This window comes from Lonchura striata, chromosome 5, assembly GCF_050655825.1.
Source record: "Lonchura striata isolate lonStrDom1 chromosome 5, ASM5065582v1, whole genome shotgun sequence".
In the NCBI taxonomy this organism is placed as follows: Eukaryota; Metazoa; Chordata; class Aves; order Passeriformes; family Estrildidae; genus Lonchura; species Lonchura striata.
In genome coordinates, this window is record NC_140707.1 from 26,144,333 (window position 1) to 26,161,774 (window position 17,442).

At 43.9% G+C, this 17,442-nt stretch overlaps 1 protein-coding gene and 1 long non-coding RNA gene across 2 annotated transcripts in view; one reads left to right on the forward strand and one right to left on the reverse strand.

The window, feature by feature from the left end:
* Positions 1–4,234: 4,234 nt before the first annotated feature.
* Positions 4,235–12,222, reverse strand: LOC110468657 (uncharacterized). Its single transcript, XR_002465128.4, has 3 exons — positions 11,966–12,222; positions 11,643–11,788; positions 4,235–7,362 (listed from the first exon to the last, which is right to left on the reverse strand). It is a non-coding gene; the product is annotated as an uncharacterized LOC110468657 (long non-coding RNA).
* Positions 7,717–17,442, forward strand: part of OSBPL5 (oxysterol binding protein like 5) — a 174,130-nt gene continuing 164,404 nt past the window's right edge. The window contains exon 1 of the mRNA XM_021526752.4: positions 7,717–7,953. Coding sequence (XP_021382427.3) covers positions 7,939–7,953 — 15 coding nt within the window. The 5' untranslated portion in view covers positions 7,717–7,938. The remainder of the gene's footprint in view (positions 7,954–17,442) is intronic.

Sequence of the window (17,442 nt, forward strand, 5' to 3'; positions counted from 1 at the left end):
GCTTTCACTCAGCAGACATTTCAGCTTCCAAGGACTTTGCTGTTTAGATTATTTTGGAAAAGGTAGGATGGCTCTGGAGGACACAGGTGGCTGCTTCCTCTGGGCTGAGGACCCAGCTGCCAAGGAGGGAAAGACCATTTCCTGATTAGGGTTTGCAATCGGGGATATGGCCAGAGGCAGGAGATAAAAACAACCAGCAGCTGAGGCATGAGACAGCAGTGTGGTGACCATGGTCACTTTAATAGGCAGCATTTGCAGTTGTCTACCATTTTTCAGACTTCTTAGAAAATTTTTAGGAGACATTTGAAGGCAGTTTTTGCAAACAGCTGAGTAGTTCCTTTCAGCAAAATGGGTGGTGTAGGAATAAAATCAGAGGGCTTTGTAGGCGATTCAATGTTGTTGTCATTAACAAACACAATCATCTTTGAAATAACCCAAAAAGAATTTGCAAAATGAACTGATGTCTTTGCTAGCAGCTGGGTTGTGGGGATGAATTGCCTTCCCAAGCCTGGGGTAAGCAGAAAGCACTCTTGCTGTGCTGAGAGGATGTGGTGGGGAAAACCTGTGTTTTTCATTGCAGGTGTGTACTGCAAATATTTGCAGAAGTGAAGCTGTGGTGCTTCTTGTTTCACACAAAAGAAAAGGAAAAAGTAAATAATTTCTTCAGAGTTAAATACTTCCATTGCAAAAAATCTAACATTTCAGTAACCTGTGACTGTTCCAGAACCGATAGGCAAACAGCAGGGAGAGATTAGTGTGAAGCCTCCATAGGAAAGGTGTCATGTTCCAAGCTGACAGTGGCCTTTTAACTTTGCTGGTGTGTAAGGAAAATTCTTACATGCTAATAGTCAAATTATGATTTCCCATGATTGAAAGGCAGGAGCTACTAAGCATAACAAAGTGAGTTTCTCCTGCTCACTAGGACATCTGCCAGCAACTGTGATCAAATTATAGCTTTCCTTGGCCCACAGTCAGGAGCAAACTGCTTATCCTTGATCAAAAGCACAGTCTGCTTGGGTGGAGATGCTTCAATTATTGGTGACAAAAGCCCTTTGAAGTGACAATCTCAGGATGCCTCAGTGTTCGCATATGGGGGAATTGATTGACTAATGACAGCAAGAAATAAGCTCAGCAATGAAACTGAAAGAGAAGGTGGAGGTCTGAGCTGCAGGCAGCAGGTGTGAGGGTGGCCAGACAAGTGGGACCTGCAGGGGCTAAGGGCTGTGGGTGGGGGACGAGACATTTGGGGTTGATCAGTTGCCATGGGATGCGTCTGGCTTTATGATCTGGTTCTTGATATGCAAAAGCAGCAGGGGAACCAGCCAAAAATTTGCAGTGGACAGAGCAGTGTTTCACAGTTGCGCCTTGCAAAGAAAAGCTTTATCTCCATCATGGGCCAGTCCCAGCAGCAGCCCCAGGCACTCTGTGCCAAGCAGAGCTACAGCACAGGAAACCAATTCCATAGTGCTCTAAGGGATGGAAAAACCCAAAATAACTTCTACAGTTAAATGAAATCCCATCTTTTTGCCTAACTAAATTCAGAGCAAAGGCAGAAAGACAATGGAAAGGACAGTGGTAGTTAGGGTCATGCTACACCTGGGGAAATCCCCCCATCCTGCAAGGTTCATCTGTGAGGAAGGATTTGGGACTAGGATGAGAATGCCTGCTCTCTCCAATCCTCCCTGCTTCCCTGGTAAACCAAAACCAGGCAGGCATCCTGACTGTGGCCACAGGCCTCCTGTCTGCTAGTGGGTGTGGGGAGGGCTCATTTCAAAGGGTGGAAGTTACAGCGCCCAGATGGATTCCCCTTTGGCAGCAGATGAAAGCTGTGTGGTTTCAGAACAAAGACTTCGATTTTTGCATGTAGGAAATTAAGAGATCAGCTGAACAATGTTATACAAGCTGGAGGGGAAGCCTTAAAGTTGAAAAGAACACATTATACTTGGTACATTAGGCAGTGGTGTTGACTGAGGCATTCTGTGCTAAACGAAGTAGTAATACGGTGCAGGTGAGAGCACTGGCCCAGGACAGTGGTGACAGCAGATTATACCTCTTCTGCACTGTGGGATATCACTGCTACTAAAAACAGGAGAAAAGTGCTCTTTTTTTAAAAAAAAAAACAATCTATTTGTGGCTGATTAGAAATGGGGGCTGGAATAAAAAAGCAATGTTATCTGTCACTTAAGGTACAAAAACCAGTAATAATTTTCTACTTTTTCTCACTTTGGCTGGACTTGTGTGCTGGGGGCTGACTTGGAAGGACTGGCTGGCATCAAGTGCTTTCTTATGCTTCACAGGTCCCATGCATGATCCTGTTGAGAACACACCCAAGTCAAACCAAGATTCCCATTGCACTGGCAGTTGAGAACATCTTTTAGATCCTGGCTCTCAGAAAAATCTTTGTGCTGTATGTAATTCCTCATTCCATGGGTTTATGAATGTTCTTTATGCTGTCTCACCTCTCGTGCACCCCAGGCTGCTGTCAGGGCTATTCCTCACACTGTCCCTCGCTATTGCTGAGAGCTGTGCCCTCACTGGAGAACCTTTTCCCAGAGAAAGCTCCAGTTTCAGGGAGAGGCAGTGCACAGTGGTGTGCTGGGGAGCCACGGGGCAGCCCCAGGTCCCTCTCCTTATAGTGGCTGCTCCTCAGCTGCCAGCACCTGGGCACCACAGCAGGCAGGGATCTTCTCCTGCACCACAGCAGGCAGGGATCTTCTCCTGCACCACAGCAGGCAGGGATCTTCTCCTGCCCACCCTGCCGCCATCAGGCCTTGTCGGATGTGGCCACATCTACTCTACCCCCGACTCCCACCATTGCTGGGAGCAGCACTGGCGTGGCCCCTGTGCAAGCTGGCACCCAGCAGGAAGGTTTGCCTTCTTCAGGTATTTCCCTCCAGGCAGAAATGGAGTGAAAATGGTGCTGGGAGAAACAATGAGTCCCATCCCAGGTGAGAGGGAGGGCACTGAGGTGGCTCCACAGGGTTCCCACTACTGTGGGGGATGAGGAGAATTTGTTTCCGACCTCGCTTTGGGGTTTTTGGTACACGCCTTGGTGGCCCTCCCACATTTTTAGGAGTTACACTGGGCTGCCCCCAGCCTACAGCAGCTGCTTGGGAGGCAGGAGGGTTGTTAAGGAGCCCCAGGGGAGATGACATTTCTGTGCATCAGCAGCCAGGCCCAAGGCAGTGCTCCTACGTCTTCCCGAGGTCTGAGGCACGTGGCGAATCCATGGATGTGGGGATCTCAGGCAGGGCCAGCAATGTCCACAGCTGGGCCAGGCTGCAGGCTCCCACCTTGGAGAGCTGGTGGTGATGGAGAGCTTGAGTTGGTCCTTGCGCACGTGGAAGGGGAATAAGGTGAGGGTGGAGGGATTAATGAATAATTAAACTCTGAGACAGTGGGACATACATAATGCATGATAAATTAGGCCAAGTGCAGCAGAGGAAGCATGGGTAAAGTTTGGTTCAACAAGCAGAAAATGAGATGTGACAAGATATTGATGCCAGAACAGCTGTTTGCTAGAATTTTTCATTTATTTATATAGATTTCTTCCCCCTCACAGTTAGGGGTCAGCCTAGAGTGGGACAGAAATCAACAACAGAGATGGAAAACAGATTTGGCTCCTGTTGGTTCTCAGTCCAGCACACTCCCAGCCTGGGAGATCTCTTTCCCTGCTTAGTGCTCTTCTTCCCTTTCTGGTAAACTGAGGCAGTATTTCCTGCCTGGTCACTTGGGCTGCTCTTTGACTGCAGCTAAGGCGGGTAGGGTAGTGCTCTTAATTCCATGGAAACAGAGAGGCCCGTGTTGACTCACTCTAGTCTTTTCTGATCCCAGATTTCCTAAATGTTTTCTTTCTTCTAAACTGTGTTTGCTCTTACAACATAAATTATTTATAAGATGTTACATTTGTTACAGATGGTAATGAGGCTGCCAAGCAGAGGGCATCAACTCTACTGCAGTGTCAAACTGATTTAAGGAGGGGTGTGTGTGTAAATAAAAACCCAGTCCCCTCATTTTATTGAACAAACCTAGCAGATTTGTTCAAATTCACTTTTCCCATAAATAACACTAAAGGCCAAAAGCTGCATTATTAGACTTGCAGAGTTGCTTCATCTGAATCAGACCTCTGAGCAACGTGATGTGTTTTTTTCTTTCCTCAGCTGTGAATCACTTAAGGTCTCCTTTCCTGTGTTAATGAATAAGTTGGGTATCTGTCATGAGAGATCACAGGACACCATACACAGAAGATGTTTATTAGATGTACCTGCTACACAAAACCCCCAGCTTTGACAGAGCTGATTTCATCCCTTTTGCTCATCACAGGCTGCTCATGGAGTGTGTGAAGCAACCTAGAGCTGAGCACTGCAACTGAATCGTGATAAATTCTTTGATCTTGTCTCTCCTTCCACATTCTGCTCACTCCAAAGCAGCCTTCCCCCTCGAAGCAAGGGCCACTGGATACCATGTCTGATGACCTGCAGACCAGAGAGGACATCTCACTTCTCAGAGGGGTAGACAATTCACAGGGAATCTCTCTTTTAACACTGAGGTCATCTATATATTTAAAAAATAAGTAAGTATTAAAAAACTGTGCAAATACTGAGGCCATAAAACACAGAAAAGCAGAATACTGCTGTTAAAAGGTTAAGACTGTCCAGCCCCCTCACTGAGGACACATGCATGCCAGCTGCACATCCAGGTGCTGGAAGAAATGGGGAAGAAGGAAGCAGCTTTTGATCTTGTCTTACAGAGAAGCCCAAATGCAGATTTAACAGCCTTAGCTCTAACTACAAATATACACTTCAGTTCCTTGGAGTGCCATAGGCTTCCTGCATGCTGCTGGGCTATCCTGGTGTAAGAAAGTGTTGTAGCTTTCCCAGAAGGAACACCCTAGTTCACAAAGGATAAATGTGCTAAAGAGAATAAAAATGGGCTATGGCTAGGCAAATCACAAGCATACTATGGAAACTCCTCACTGAGCGGGTTCAGCAGATAAGCAGACTTCTGGGTTTTTTCCTTTTTCCTTTTTCTTTTTTCTTTTCTTTTTCTTTTTTTTTTTTTTTGTGTGTGTGTAGGGTTTTTCTCCTTCAGCTGTTGCAATGACTCATTGATTTGCATGGCCACTCTTGTTATGGATTCTGAAAAGCTTTGAGTACACAAGTGGATTGATGGGTGACCCTGTCACCCATCTGTAATTCAGCTAGATTTCTTTTCTTTATCTTTCTTATCCCTCCTTGTGCCTTAATCGAGATGTGCCTTACCACTTTAAAACTAAAGTGGGACACAGGGATGTGAGAGAGAGAAAAGGAATATTTCTGAACTCCCTGCCCTGTTCCAAATTAATTAGAGCCCAAACCACCTCAAATATGTGCAGAAAGCAGCTTAGAATAATGTTCTCCATGGCTGAATTTAAGTCCTGGAACTAAAGTTTATGATGAGTGATAAACCAAACCCTGCAGGAGCACTTCTCTGCACAGTTTGACCTCACTCCAAACGCAGAGGAGAATAAAATGTATGTGTTCACCAGGTTTTTAGCACAATGTGCACAACTTCCAGCCTAAAGCAACCCAATGCTTGCCAGTAGGATGGGACACCAGCACAGCTGCCTGGCTGAATGTTTTTTTGATTTTCAGCTGTGTGAAAATAAAGAAGTTCCTGGAGGCAGGCTGCTCTGGGAACCTGCTTGGCATCCCCCTCTTTCATATGTCACTGGTGTGGGTCCTGGCTTTGTGCTCTCCTGCTCCCAGAGGTGTTGGGGCTCCTCTTCTGCTGCCAAGTGTCCCTCAGTTTCCTTAAGCCAGCTGCACCTCGGAGGTGTGGGTCCAGCCTGGCTGCCCCTCTGCAGCCAAGGCAGGCTTTGCTGAAGTTGCTGCTTGCCAAGCCTCTTTCCAAGCCCCAAGGCCCTGTTGGAGGGAGCCCTCAGCATTTCCTTGCTCGGGCTGGTGTGTGCTCCCTGCCCAGTGCTGCCTGGAATGGACAATATGGCAGCACAGCGTGGCTCCAAATGGGACCCTGTGTTTTCCAGAGATAGCAGAAGATCCCCAGCTGGAAGAAAGGCCTGTGTGAATTGATATGGGTCTATACCAATTTACATCAAAGGAAAATCCAGATCATAAATGCTTGCACATGCAGCTTCTCAAGATCAGAGTACAAAGTCTAGGCTGCTGAATTCAGTCAGGCTGTGCCTCTGTGTTGCCTGATTTTAGCATAGTGTGGCTTCTGGGGAGCCTCTTTTCCAGCTCCTCCAGTGTAATACAGCCTTCAGAGACCAGGGGACACATCTTTGGCTTGTTGTCCTTCAATTAGCTGTAGTACCAGCATGAGAGGAGAGGTTTCATATAAATATGTAAGAAGAGAGCAAAGGTCTCACATAAATATGTAAAAATATATCCATATAAAGCAGGAGATTAAAGTAAATGGAACATGAAAACAAAAACCAGTTATTGTTAATGATGTCTTGCTGACCCTATTCCAATATCTAATTCATTCTAACTTCCGATCTTCATATTCTAATGTTTTTTTTCCTTCTAATTTGGATTTTCATTAAGAATCCCTTCCCATTTCAAGGTGCAGTGTAGTTTTTTGCAAAGTCTCATCCTTCCAATGGACTGTCTGCACTACAGACAATTTTGTCCTCCAATAGATGAAGGTGAGGGTATGTAACATTGCAGGTGAAGACTGGATGGCATTTATTTTCCTTTGTGTCAGGAGACAAAGCAATGTTGCTGAGAATGGGATTTCACCAAGGCTTTCTGGGATTTCTGCTGTCAGATTGGGTGGCAACTCAGCTTTGCCGATAAAGCACCTTGGTGCAAGATTTCTGAGGAAACAAATCCAAATAGTTTTAACCTCAGAGAGGTTGGGGAGGTAAATGCCAGCAGGGCAGTAAAACTGTGCAGAGACCACTTGTGCTTTTTCTCTGCTAAGATTTTAGTATCAAAATGTATCATCTGCTGCCAAAATATGTGTGTTCAGACTGATAATACATAGGCCTGGTCTTATTCAGATTGTAAATTTACAAGTAAAGACCTCCAAAGGCTTTTCTGGACTTGCTTTCATGCATAACTGTCACCAATGCCTGGTCATCTTTAGGATTTACTGTTAAATAACACATAGTAAGACTGATTTTTTTTTTTTTTTTTTACTGTCTTTTTTGTTTTTTCCAAGGAGAGGCAAGCTCTAAGGATCCCAGGATGTCAGACAGCTCCTCTGTGAAGCATTGTTCACACTGGGATATTTTGCTGCTGCTGTAGGACTGGCAGGGTGAAATCAAGGGCTCCTCTGAATGGCAACGAAGTCCAGGTCAAACATGTGGGGCTGGGGACAGGATGGCTTCCCACAGCCACTGCAGCAGGTCCAGTTCTGGAAGATAAAATAGAGGTAAGATTTTCACAGGCTCCACAGTGCCCACCATGAACTGTCTATGAGAGAAGCAACATTGTGTGAGCAGTAATTCCCAGTGCCCACAAAAAGCTGGGTCAGCTGTGGTACCCCTCTAGCAGCATGAGTTTATTGCTCCAAATGCCACTGTATTGCTTCCACCTGCCCGAGTGATTCCTTTACCCTTGTCAGTGTTCAGAATAGCTGTGCACCTATTTTAGCCAGGCAAGCCAAGTGCAAGTTGTTTTTCATGCAAGATGACTGCGTGCAGCAGCACAGGCAGGGGAAGGCTGGAGTTTTGGCAAGCAGACCCTTAGGATGGGGCAAAACGCTCGCCTGTGCCCTGATGCTGATTTTCTCCTTTCTTGGCTGCTCCTGAGGCTGCAGCCCGAGGAACAGTCTCCTGTGGAACGGCAGCTTTAGACAATTTTATTGGCTGATGAATCTGATCTTGCCTGGCCACCTTCCAGAAGCACTGACTTGCCCGAGATGAGAGTGAGAGGAAGGTTGCTCTGCCTGGGGCTCTAAAGCAATTGTTTGGAGACCAAGGTAACACCCATGCCTTGCTGCACGGTGAGTACAGAAAGCCAGGTCCGTATAGCCACGTCTATATGCTTTATGATCTAATTGCTGACACAATTAAATGCCCGGCTCCCGTGCATCGTGTCTCGTTTGCTGCCTAATTATGTGAAAATGTACTTGCTAAATGGCTTGCTGTCACAAAATGCTCGATTAGCTGTTGCAATGATCTGAGTTAAAATACTGTGTTTGTGTCCTACTCTGGTATTTTCCTGTGCTGCAACACATTGATTTAAGCTTTTAGCCACGAGAGAGCAAAATGCAGCTGCAAGATGTTGATATTAAAATGTTTCCTTTGGTTTTGTTATTTTGCTAGTGGAAACTCAAAATACCAGAGCTGCTTGCTAATATTTGCTCAAGTCTTCTAAAAATTGCTGATTAATCTTGCCCTTTCTTTTTTAAGGGTAACTTCTGTGAAGTTTGATGCTATGGATCGTTTTGCAAGTTGTGCTTTGCCACAGAGCAAAATTAGGGCAGAGCAAAGGAAGGGAATGTTTTTAATGTAGCCCCCAAAGTGTGTGGTGCTCAAAGTGGCAGGATGCTGCATTGCACCTCCATCAGTTGCGAATAGCTCTACAGATAAATATTTCTGAAGAGCCTCAAAAAATATTGCTACCTAAGGAACTGATGGTTGACCAGCAGCACTGGAACAGAATGAAGGAATGCAGCTTTTTAAACTGCAGCAATCCTATAATATACAAAGGTGCAGTTTATCCTGAGTGAATCATACCTGCTGCTTCAAAAAATGATAGTAAATAACCTGAGTTTCATTCTAACAACCTGCAGTGCCCCTGATACTTGGAGTTTGAAAATGTGTGTTTTTTTCAGCTTTGGGAAACAACATTTTATCACTATACTTGTTCAAAATACCTATCCCTAATATTTTGTAGGGTTTTTTTTAGGAGAGGTGGTGCAGGAAGTGGGGTGTCAGTGTTTTCTGCAAACAGATCCCTGCTGAACATAGTGCTGGGACAATATATCTTCCTCAGAGCTAAGACAAAGTATTAAATTCTAGCTGGGTAAAGCTATACACAGTCCCCAAAGACTTCTTGAGCTAGAACTTCCCTTACTCATGGGCTGTGAGTAGCACAACTGTTGATGGCAATGATGCTTTTCCTCACACTCCTTCCTGAGGGCCAAGGAGGAACCTGAGCAGCTCCATGATTTGCCTTGGCTGGAATAGCTTTGCAGAACCATACTGGCCTGGAATGCAATGGGCTCCTCAGGGAATCGGAAATGGATGGCATGGGGCTGGCATAGCCTCTTTGGATCACCTGCACCCCAGCTGCCTTTCCAAGCTGTGTTGAAGTTATGTTTTGAGTACTCTGAAAAGAGGACAAAGTGGGACAGCCAAGTTTGTAGGTGAAGGAGAGACATGAACATTGATTTGCTGCTGTAGCTGTAAGGAGGAGTCTCCCCTTACAAGTGGGGTAGAGGGGAGGCCTCATTTGGTGGAATTCTATCTCAGTTTCAGCTCAGAAATAAATAATTTGTTGAACTGGCTCCCATGACAAGTGGAATAGCTGTCCATGAAGTCATGTGTTACCACCTGTAGTTATGAGAGTGAAGTAGAACTTTGTATTAATGAGAAATGATGCAGCAAATCTGGTTTAATACGACTTTTGTGCCATTGTGCCAGGTAGCGTTGACAAACTTTGGTTCTAAATGTCTTCTAAACATTTATTTGTCCCTGAAAATAGTCTAAGCTATGTTTTTGGTTGTTCCTGTGTTTCTGCATCATTCCTGCTCCTGTTCTTGCTGGCTGAGGCTTCCAAGGGAGCCACGGGAAGCTGACATTCACATTCATTGGATTTCAAACATCCCTTCTAGAAATCACAGGCTCTTGTCGTTATATGGAAGATGAGGCTGTTTTATACCTAGTGTTACAGATGTGTTTGTGATTTCCTGGGATTTTCTTGTGAAATCTGAATTAGAGCTTATCTCAGGTTAAGATTTAAGTTTAACAAATGTGGAAAACATAGTACTGACATACCAGCTCAGTACCTGTTTGTCCTCCTGGAGAAGTTTTTTGTATTAGTGTCAAACATGCATCCGTGAAGTTGCAATCTGTGGTTGTTATAGTTGTAATGTTGAAAGGGGGAAAAAAGGAGAGGAAATGTGAGTGAAGATGTGAATTTTTCTGGTTTAAGATTTAAATGAGACGCATTGAAGGTAACCCTTGGTAGAAATGGAGTTTTGTCACTAAGTAGGATGCAATTTATTTGGAGGGGAATGAGTGATTCTCTTGATTATTCAAAGGACTTTTTGAAACCCTGTTACTAATGTGCTGCTGCTGTCTTCCAGCAAAATAGTAATCCTGAAAGAGCTGAACACAGGCTGCTTAGTTATTTTTGAGCCTTTGCCATTACTCTACGTGCCACAACAGGCAAAATGTTGTTGATCTCTGTCACTGACAAGCCAAAGGTAGAGGTGGCCTCACTTTGGGCACCATGGGATGGATACCCAAGGAATGTTCCCTGTGCCTGAGCTGTGTTGGTGCTCTCTATGAGCAGCCCCAGAGAAGCAAGGGTGGCCCAGGGCCCTGTGGCAGGGCAGGGGATGAGGATCAGTCACATGGAATCAATTGCCCTTTCCTGGCCTGGCCCTCACCTGGAGCAGTGGGAAGGCCATGACTGCAGCCACCCTCCAAAAAGAATGGCAGATTTTTTTCCTGTTCCACTCTCAGTCTGGTGTGGTGCTTTGCACCCCAATTGCCTCCCTCAGCCTTGTAAATGTTGCAAGTTTCTCAGTTTTGTTGGAGTAGACAAAAGATAAGGGCAGTTCTAGACATTTTACTTTGAGGCCAGAAAATGGAAAAAAGAGGAGGCGTCTAAAAATATAAAGCTTGTGATCTTTGTTAATGATTGTATTTGGCAATTCTGCAGAAATGAAACTATGATTCTTTGACTTAAGAAAGCATTTTTGTGGAACTGTTTTGTTTTTAGATTAAGACCTGAGTTAAGAAAGTGGAAATACATTGATTTGTATTTTGTATTGACAGTTTAAAAAAGCTTCTATGCAATGCTCTTACAGCATGGTCATTTAGAATGTGGACCCATGCTGCTATTATTGCAAATATATTTTAGAACACTTGAAATTCAGGATGACATGTAAACTGTCTGCTGTGATTTTATTTTTATATTTGTTGGGTTTGTTGGTTAGCTTGGATGTGAATTAGTACTTCTGTATATGTATATAAACATAATCCCATTAACATGTATGTAAGTGGGAAGATGGTAGGCAATATGCTTACATATATACCAGCATGTTATTGAGTCATAACATGAAATATTTACTCTCAGTATCCATGTGTAAACTTAATGTGCTGTGGATTCATGCTAGGAGTAATAAGGCAAGAAACTGTTTATGCTCTGTGATACAGATAGCCAGATCAACAGTGGGAGTGAAAACTGGAATTGTTCTTCCATTTCAATTACAGCCTGACAAATGGTGCATTCATTTTTCATTGTTAATAAATGGCCCATATGGCATCCTTTAATCACATGCTCTGCAGCTTCTGCAACAGTAAGGCATTTATTTTCAAGGAATACAGAACCTAACAACTGATCTCAGCTTTCTTAGCAAAATATTGTTTTGAGTAAGGGAATGGACACTACCAGGAGAAGGTACCCTAGATAGCTCAAAATATTCTAGTCTGAAGGCTTGGAGCATGCTGCACCCACCTCAGCAGCAGAGCCAGCAACCTCCTCACATTCCAAATCACACTGGTTATAGCCAGGAAGGCTCTTTCTCCCCTGGCAAATTCCATTCTTTCACAGAATATGTCAGGCTGGCTTTTCCATGGTGTACAATCCAGATTCCAGGATGCCTGGCATGCAGGGATAGATAAAAATTAACCAGAGAAGAAATTTAGAAAGCAATGCAAAGAAAAATTAGAATTTCTTTCTGTGTAAGAAATATGCATATCCAAAAAACCCACCAACCTGATAAACAGAATCCCTAGGAAAGACAACATATTTGCTTTCAATCACATTATTTATCATACCTTCTAGAAGCAAAACTGAAATCCATAGGCAGGACACCAGCTGGAGACGTTCAGGAATATCTCCATGGAAATACCATCTTGGAAAGCAATACTTGCTGAAGTTTGCTCATTATTATCTGCAGAGCACTGCAGTCTCAGAGAAAACAGGAGCTAGGCGACACCCTGTTTCCTACACCCACAGTTGCAGCAGATGGATGGGTGACAGGACCTCTCCAGAGAAGCTCATGTTCTCCCTTAATGGTGTAGCTCTTGCAGCCACTTTGATCTTAGTGGGCAGGCAGTGTCTGGGACCTTTCTGGGTGTCCCTACCACAAAATGATAATGATTATATACAGCTCATGCCTTTAATGTAAACTGAAGTGTTTACAAAGCATGTGTGGATGTGCACTTCTACTTCCCCAAACACAAGAGGTTTCCTCCCTCACAGTGTTCGTGTGAACCTCCCAGGGATAAGGAGATGCAGGATGGAAGCAGGGGGAAATAAAAGCCTGTAGGACTCTCTTTGGGAAAGTTTCATGAGTAAGACTTGTGCAACACTGTCAGCACCCCCAAAGATTTGTGTCCCCTTAATCTTTTGCAAAAGATGGGCCCAATATGAAAGCTTAAGCCCTAAAGCAGATGGTGCATTTCTGTACCATCATGTCATGTGTTTGATGAAACGCTGTTGGGGAATGGTTGTTGGAACAAGGCCATGATTCTATGGAATACCTGTTCCAAAAAACCTCTGTCTAAGACCCAGAATCAGGCTTTGTCTGAAACAGAGCTTGGGAACCAGTCTCTGTTTCGAGGCCTGGGAAACTGCTTAGTTGTGCAAGGTCTGGGAACGAGATAACAAGGACAGGCATAGCCCTGAAGAGCTATGCCTGTTTTCCAAGCTCTGTCCTTGGAAAACATGACTTAGAGATTAAAAAACTTGGCTTGGAGAATTTAGCTACATCTGTAACTTCTGGTAGGAGAACTAAAACAAAGACTTTTGTAAATTAACCAATCAGAGCTTACTGCTGACTATGCTTGTAGAATACCCTATATAAGCTAAGGTATCTTTGAATAAAGTTGGAGCTTGCTTATAAATCATATTGATTTGGTGCTTGTCTTCCCCACCACCCACATCAAAATGCAGCAGCCTAAGTGTGTCTAGATGGGCATTGCTCCTTTGGTGAATAAACCATTAAAATGTGGCAATTTGTGGGAATCTAGGCTAAAATAGGTTCTCACAATGGAGAGTTAGTACAAGACACAAAGTTGAAAAAATTTGTCTCCACATAGGTAACTGAAGGTTGGGGGGAGGATGGGACAACTTTAAAGGTTGTATAACCATTTAATTTGCTGCTTTCGTGCTAATATTTAAAATGCTTCCCCAGCATACCTGGTTTCTCTTTTCAGCTGGCTTCTTAGGAAGAATTTTTTGAGGAAAACACTCTGTGTGGTGTTACAGGCTTGTAACTTTCAGGCTAGACTACAGAAGGACTATATACTTGTTATTTTGGATTCCTTGAGAGAGTTCTGCAATGTTTCATTAATCCAGATGACTGTACAGGTTTTAGTAAATATGTTATTGCCACGTGGAATATATGCTGGTCAATACCTCTGTTCTTAGAGGAGATGGTCACTAACAAAAATGATGTCTGACAGGCTTTTCCTTACTGTGGAATGATCTGTCATCTCCTCAGGTTCTTGTAAATTGCTGTAGCACAAGATTAAGGTAAAATACTTAAAAGTTGTCAAAAGCAGCTTTAAAGCTTCTGACCTAGGTTTGAAAAGTAGTTTAGGGGCTTATGATGTTGAATCATGTAATCACTTTTGAAATGTTTTTCTAGTCCAACTTCCGTGAATGAATAGAAATGTCTATTTCCTACAAGTAAAAAGGCCCTAACTTTGGCCAAAAATCATTGCTAATCATGAACTTGCTGAAATCTGTGAGGAGTAAAATTTAGAATTGACTTGCTGAACTGATAAGATTTGTCAGGGACAGTCATGGGTAATTGCCTCAACCTTTGTATAGAAAAGATTGTGCTTGGAAAAAAGCATGGTAGGAAAATGCACCTGTCTCAGCAAAGGAATGGTGAACACTTGCTCTGTGCAGGGCCAGGAGTTGGACTCAGTAGTCTTTATGGATACCTTCCAACTGAGGATATTCTATGATTCTGTGATTCTGTGACTTGAATTATTTTCCAGAATCCATGATACAGGAAACGGGAATTTCCTCAAGGAGTTTTATCACAGCAGATTAGGTTTTAATATTAAATGTTCCTGTTTGGTCTGCAAACCAAACCTCATTCCTCTTGACCTTATTTAATATGGTGGTCACCAAAGTATAATATAAAAAAAAAAAGAGAAAGTATTTATTTACCTTCTTAGTTAAGAAGTACAAGGCTCTGGCTGGGTGGAAGGACAAAGATATGATGTATGGAAATATGAATGGTTTGTGTTCAAGCTGATGTCCCATGCTGGCTCCAATATATGGGCATCACACTTTCCATTGGGCTGTCACAGAAATGCCATGAAGATCCTATATGGAGGTGACTTCTACCTGAGAACCAAGGTAACAAACATGACCCAGTCAAGTGTGTGATAAATATAGACACCCACTGCAGCAACTCGCACCAACACAAGCTCTGAGTCGCAAGTCAGACACGTGGCTGTGTCTCAGCAGTCAGTCCCTGCTCTCTGCTGCAGTTAAGCTGCACTGGCTCCCAGGTTATTGCATCTGCACCAGGCATTTGCATGGTCTCAGGAAAAGTCTTGTCTGTGTGGAGTTTTGATAAAATATGGTTAGATTTCTGTAAAATGAAACTAAAAGGAAATGAATACTGAGTAATCTGGGAGTTGTCTTTCTATCCAGGCTTTATTAATTGTTTCCTTCTGTAATTATTTACATACATTTACAGAGCCCAGCATAACTATTGCTTGCTCTGGTTTTGTCTCATAAAATTCCAAAGTATAGAACTGCTATTCAGGAAAGACATGGTGTGATGTAATTTTACTATAGGCAAGGTAGCTTAATTAACACTTACAGTCTCTCTTAAGGTGGGCTTAGGATATGCAATTTTGCCTTATAATAACTGTCAGTTTTTCTTTTATGTCTTTCTTTTACCACTGTAGCAAAAAGAGCTGATATACTCTTTACTTGTCATGTGACCTTGCAGCTTCACAGTGGGACAGGGAATGCTCTGTTCGAGAAAAATCAGTGTTCTGGGGGAAGGACTCAGCAAATTAAGAGGGAGCCTGCTTTTTCTAAAGGCTGATTCATGCCAATGGGAAGATCCTCATATACTGTGGAGCACCACTGTGCTGATCTCAACAGAGCTACTTTGTTTGATGGGAGTTAAAAATCTGGTCCCAAGTGCGTGTGGTTCTCTTCTGCTAATGCAACTATCACCACTGTGCCTGGGGAAGGTGCCTCTCTCTCTTCCTCTTCTCCCTTTATGGCTTAGCAACCCTACAATGCACTGTTTGTCCCCTTTGTTTCTTGAAGGTTGCCCTTGCTCACGTGGCGAGCTGTGTCTGTGGCTCAGTGCTGCTCCTTGTGTGAGCTTTGGTGCCATGAGCTTGGCCACAGAGTCAGCACAGCAGCACTGCCTTTGCTGCAGCTTTACTGCCTGCAGTGGGACCCCAGGGCCTGGCTTGCCCAGCTTAGCCCAGGCTGCCATCTCCCTGCTCGCTCTGTTTGCCTCCACACAGCAGAACTGTGCTTTCCTCCCTGCAGCAAGGCATATTGAGGTGGTAGGACTTATCCTGGGATGTGCTCCCCTGCTGGCAGTGCCCTACCAAGGTGTATTGAACTGGGCTGCTTCTTGCACGTGGAAAAGCCTGTCCCCATGCTGGTGCTCCTGCTCAGTTCATAGCTTTAAAAGCCACAGTCTGCTTGAGTAGCCCTCCTTCTGTGTTTGTAGGTTAGACAGAAGTCCCTGTGGGTTAGCTTTACATCTTCAGCTGTAAATGTAGGTCAGCTGGCTGCCGTGCAGAGTGTTCCTTATCCTTAAAAGTGCAGGTCCTCACACACAACTTCACAGTACATTGCCTTTGCTGGTCTGCAAGGAAGCTCATTTTGCCAGCACAGTGAGGGTGCAGCTGCTCTCCTAACACTGGCAGTCCTGCCAGCATGGGAGCAGAGTATGTATTGGTCTAGGTGGAGCAGATGTGTAATGAGAGCAATTGCTTCTGTTTCTGACACTTTCCTTTAGTAATGAGAGATTGATATCAGCCCTGTTAATGAAATTAATTATCATAGGATGTGACAGTGACTGCAAATCAAACAAGTCCTTTGGTTCTTCTGTTTATTGTGATACGAATTCCAGGCCCTGTTTATTCTGATACTAAACCTCAGATTTGCTCATTCCTGCACCCTAGAGAGTCCACCAGAGGTCTGAAATCTGCGAGAGATTCTCAGAAGCTCACAAGGAGCCGGTTGGGTTCAGTGACAGTGTTGCTTCCTACATAGCACACATTTGATTTACACATCCCTGCCTGCAGGCTCTAATCTTAGCTGTGACACTCATTATGCTTTGAAATTTTTTTTAGCCCAGTTTCCTAGGAAGTTAAAGCTTATGCAATCCTTATGCAAAAGGAAAAGCCCTGAAAGCTTTCCTAAAAAGACAGCACAAACCAGCCAATGGGTCCATGAATCAGAAAACGTATGTTAAGTTGCACACAGAAGGTGGCTGGTGCAGAGCTTCCTTTGTCCATGGCTGCAGGGACCCTCCAGCTGCTCGTAGAACCATGGCAGGGCATGACTGGGGCTCTGGATGACCTCCAGAGGTCCCTTCCATCCCCAACCATTCTGTGATTCTTTTGTCCATGAAGCACTAACTTTTCAGCAAAATTCAGCAGAGGAAGACAGCGCTCAGAGGCAAACAAGTTTGAGGGGAAGGCTGTGGCATGGGGTGGTTGGCATGATTGTGCTTGGAATCACCAAGTTCATGATCCTCCAGAGCCTCTGGTGGTTGGTGGACATAGAAAGGAGTAAGAGGATACACTGGAGGAGAGATGTATGGAAACACAACACCTATTATGTGGTCTGTGGGGAGATAAGGAGGTGCTGCATCAATGCGCAGAATAATCTAGACTTGATCACCTCTCCTGGCAAGACACCTTGTCTGCAGTGCTTAGAGAGAAGGAGATGTGGCTGTGGTCCCTTTTGTGGATCTTAATGTGGATCTTTCAACAAAGCAAATTTGTAGAGACAACATCAGTGGGCCAGCAAAACAAACATAATCAAATGTAATCCCTCTGCTCAAAAGTAGGCTGCCAAATTTCTCAGGGAAGACCTGTCTTTTTAAAAAACTCAAACTCCTAAAAAAATTTTCCACCAATATCTTTATACTGAGACTTGATATATTACTGCTTTATTGAAATTATTTTATTTGGCTACCAGAAAGAGTAAAACATATTAATGAAAAACTAAGAAAAGGGGTTTTTAAAAATGAAATATCTTGGATTTTTAAAAGAAATATCACTCTATAGTAGATAATAGAGAC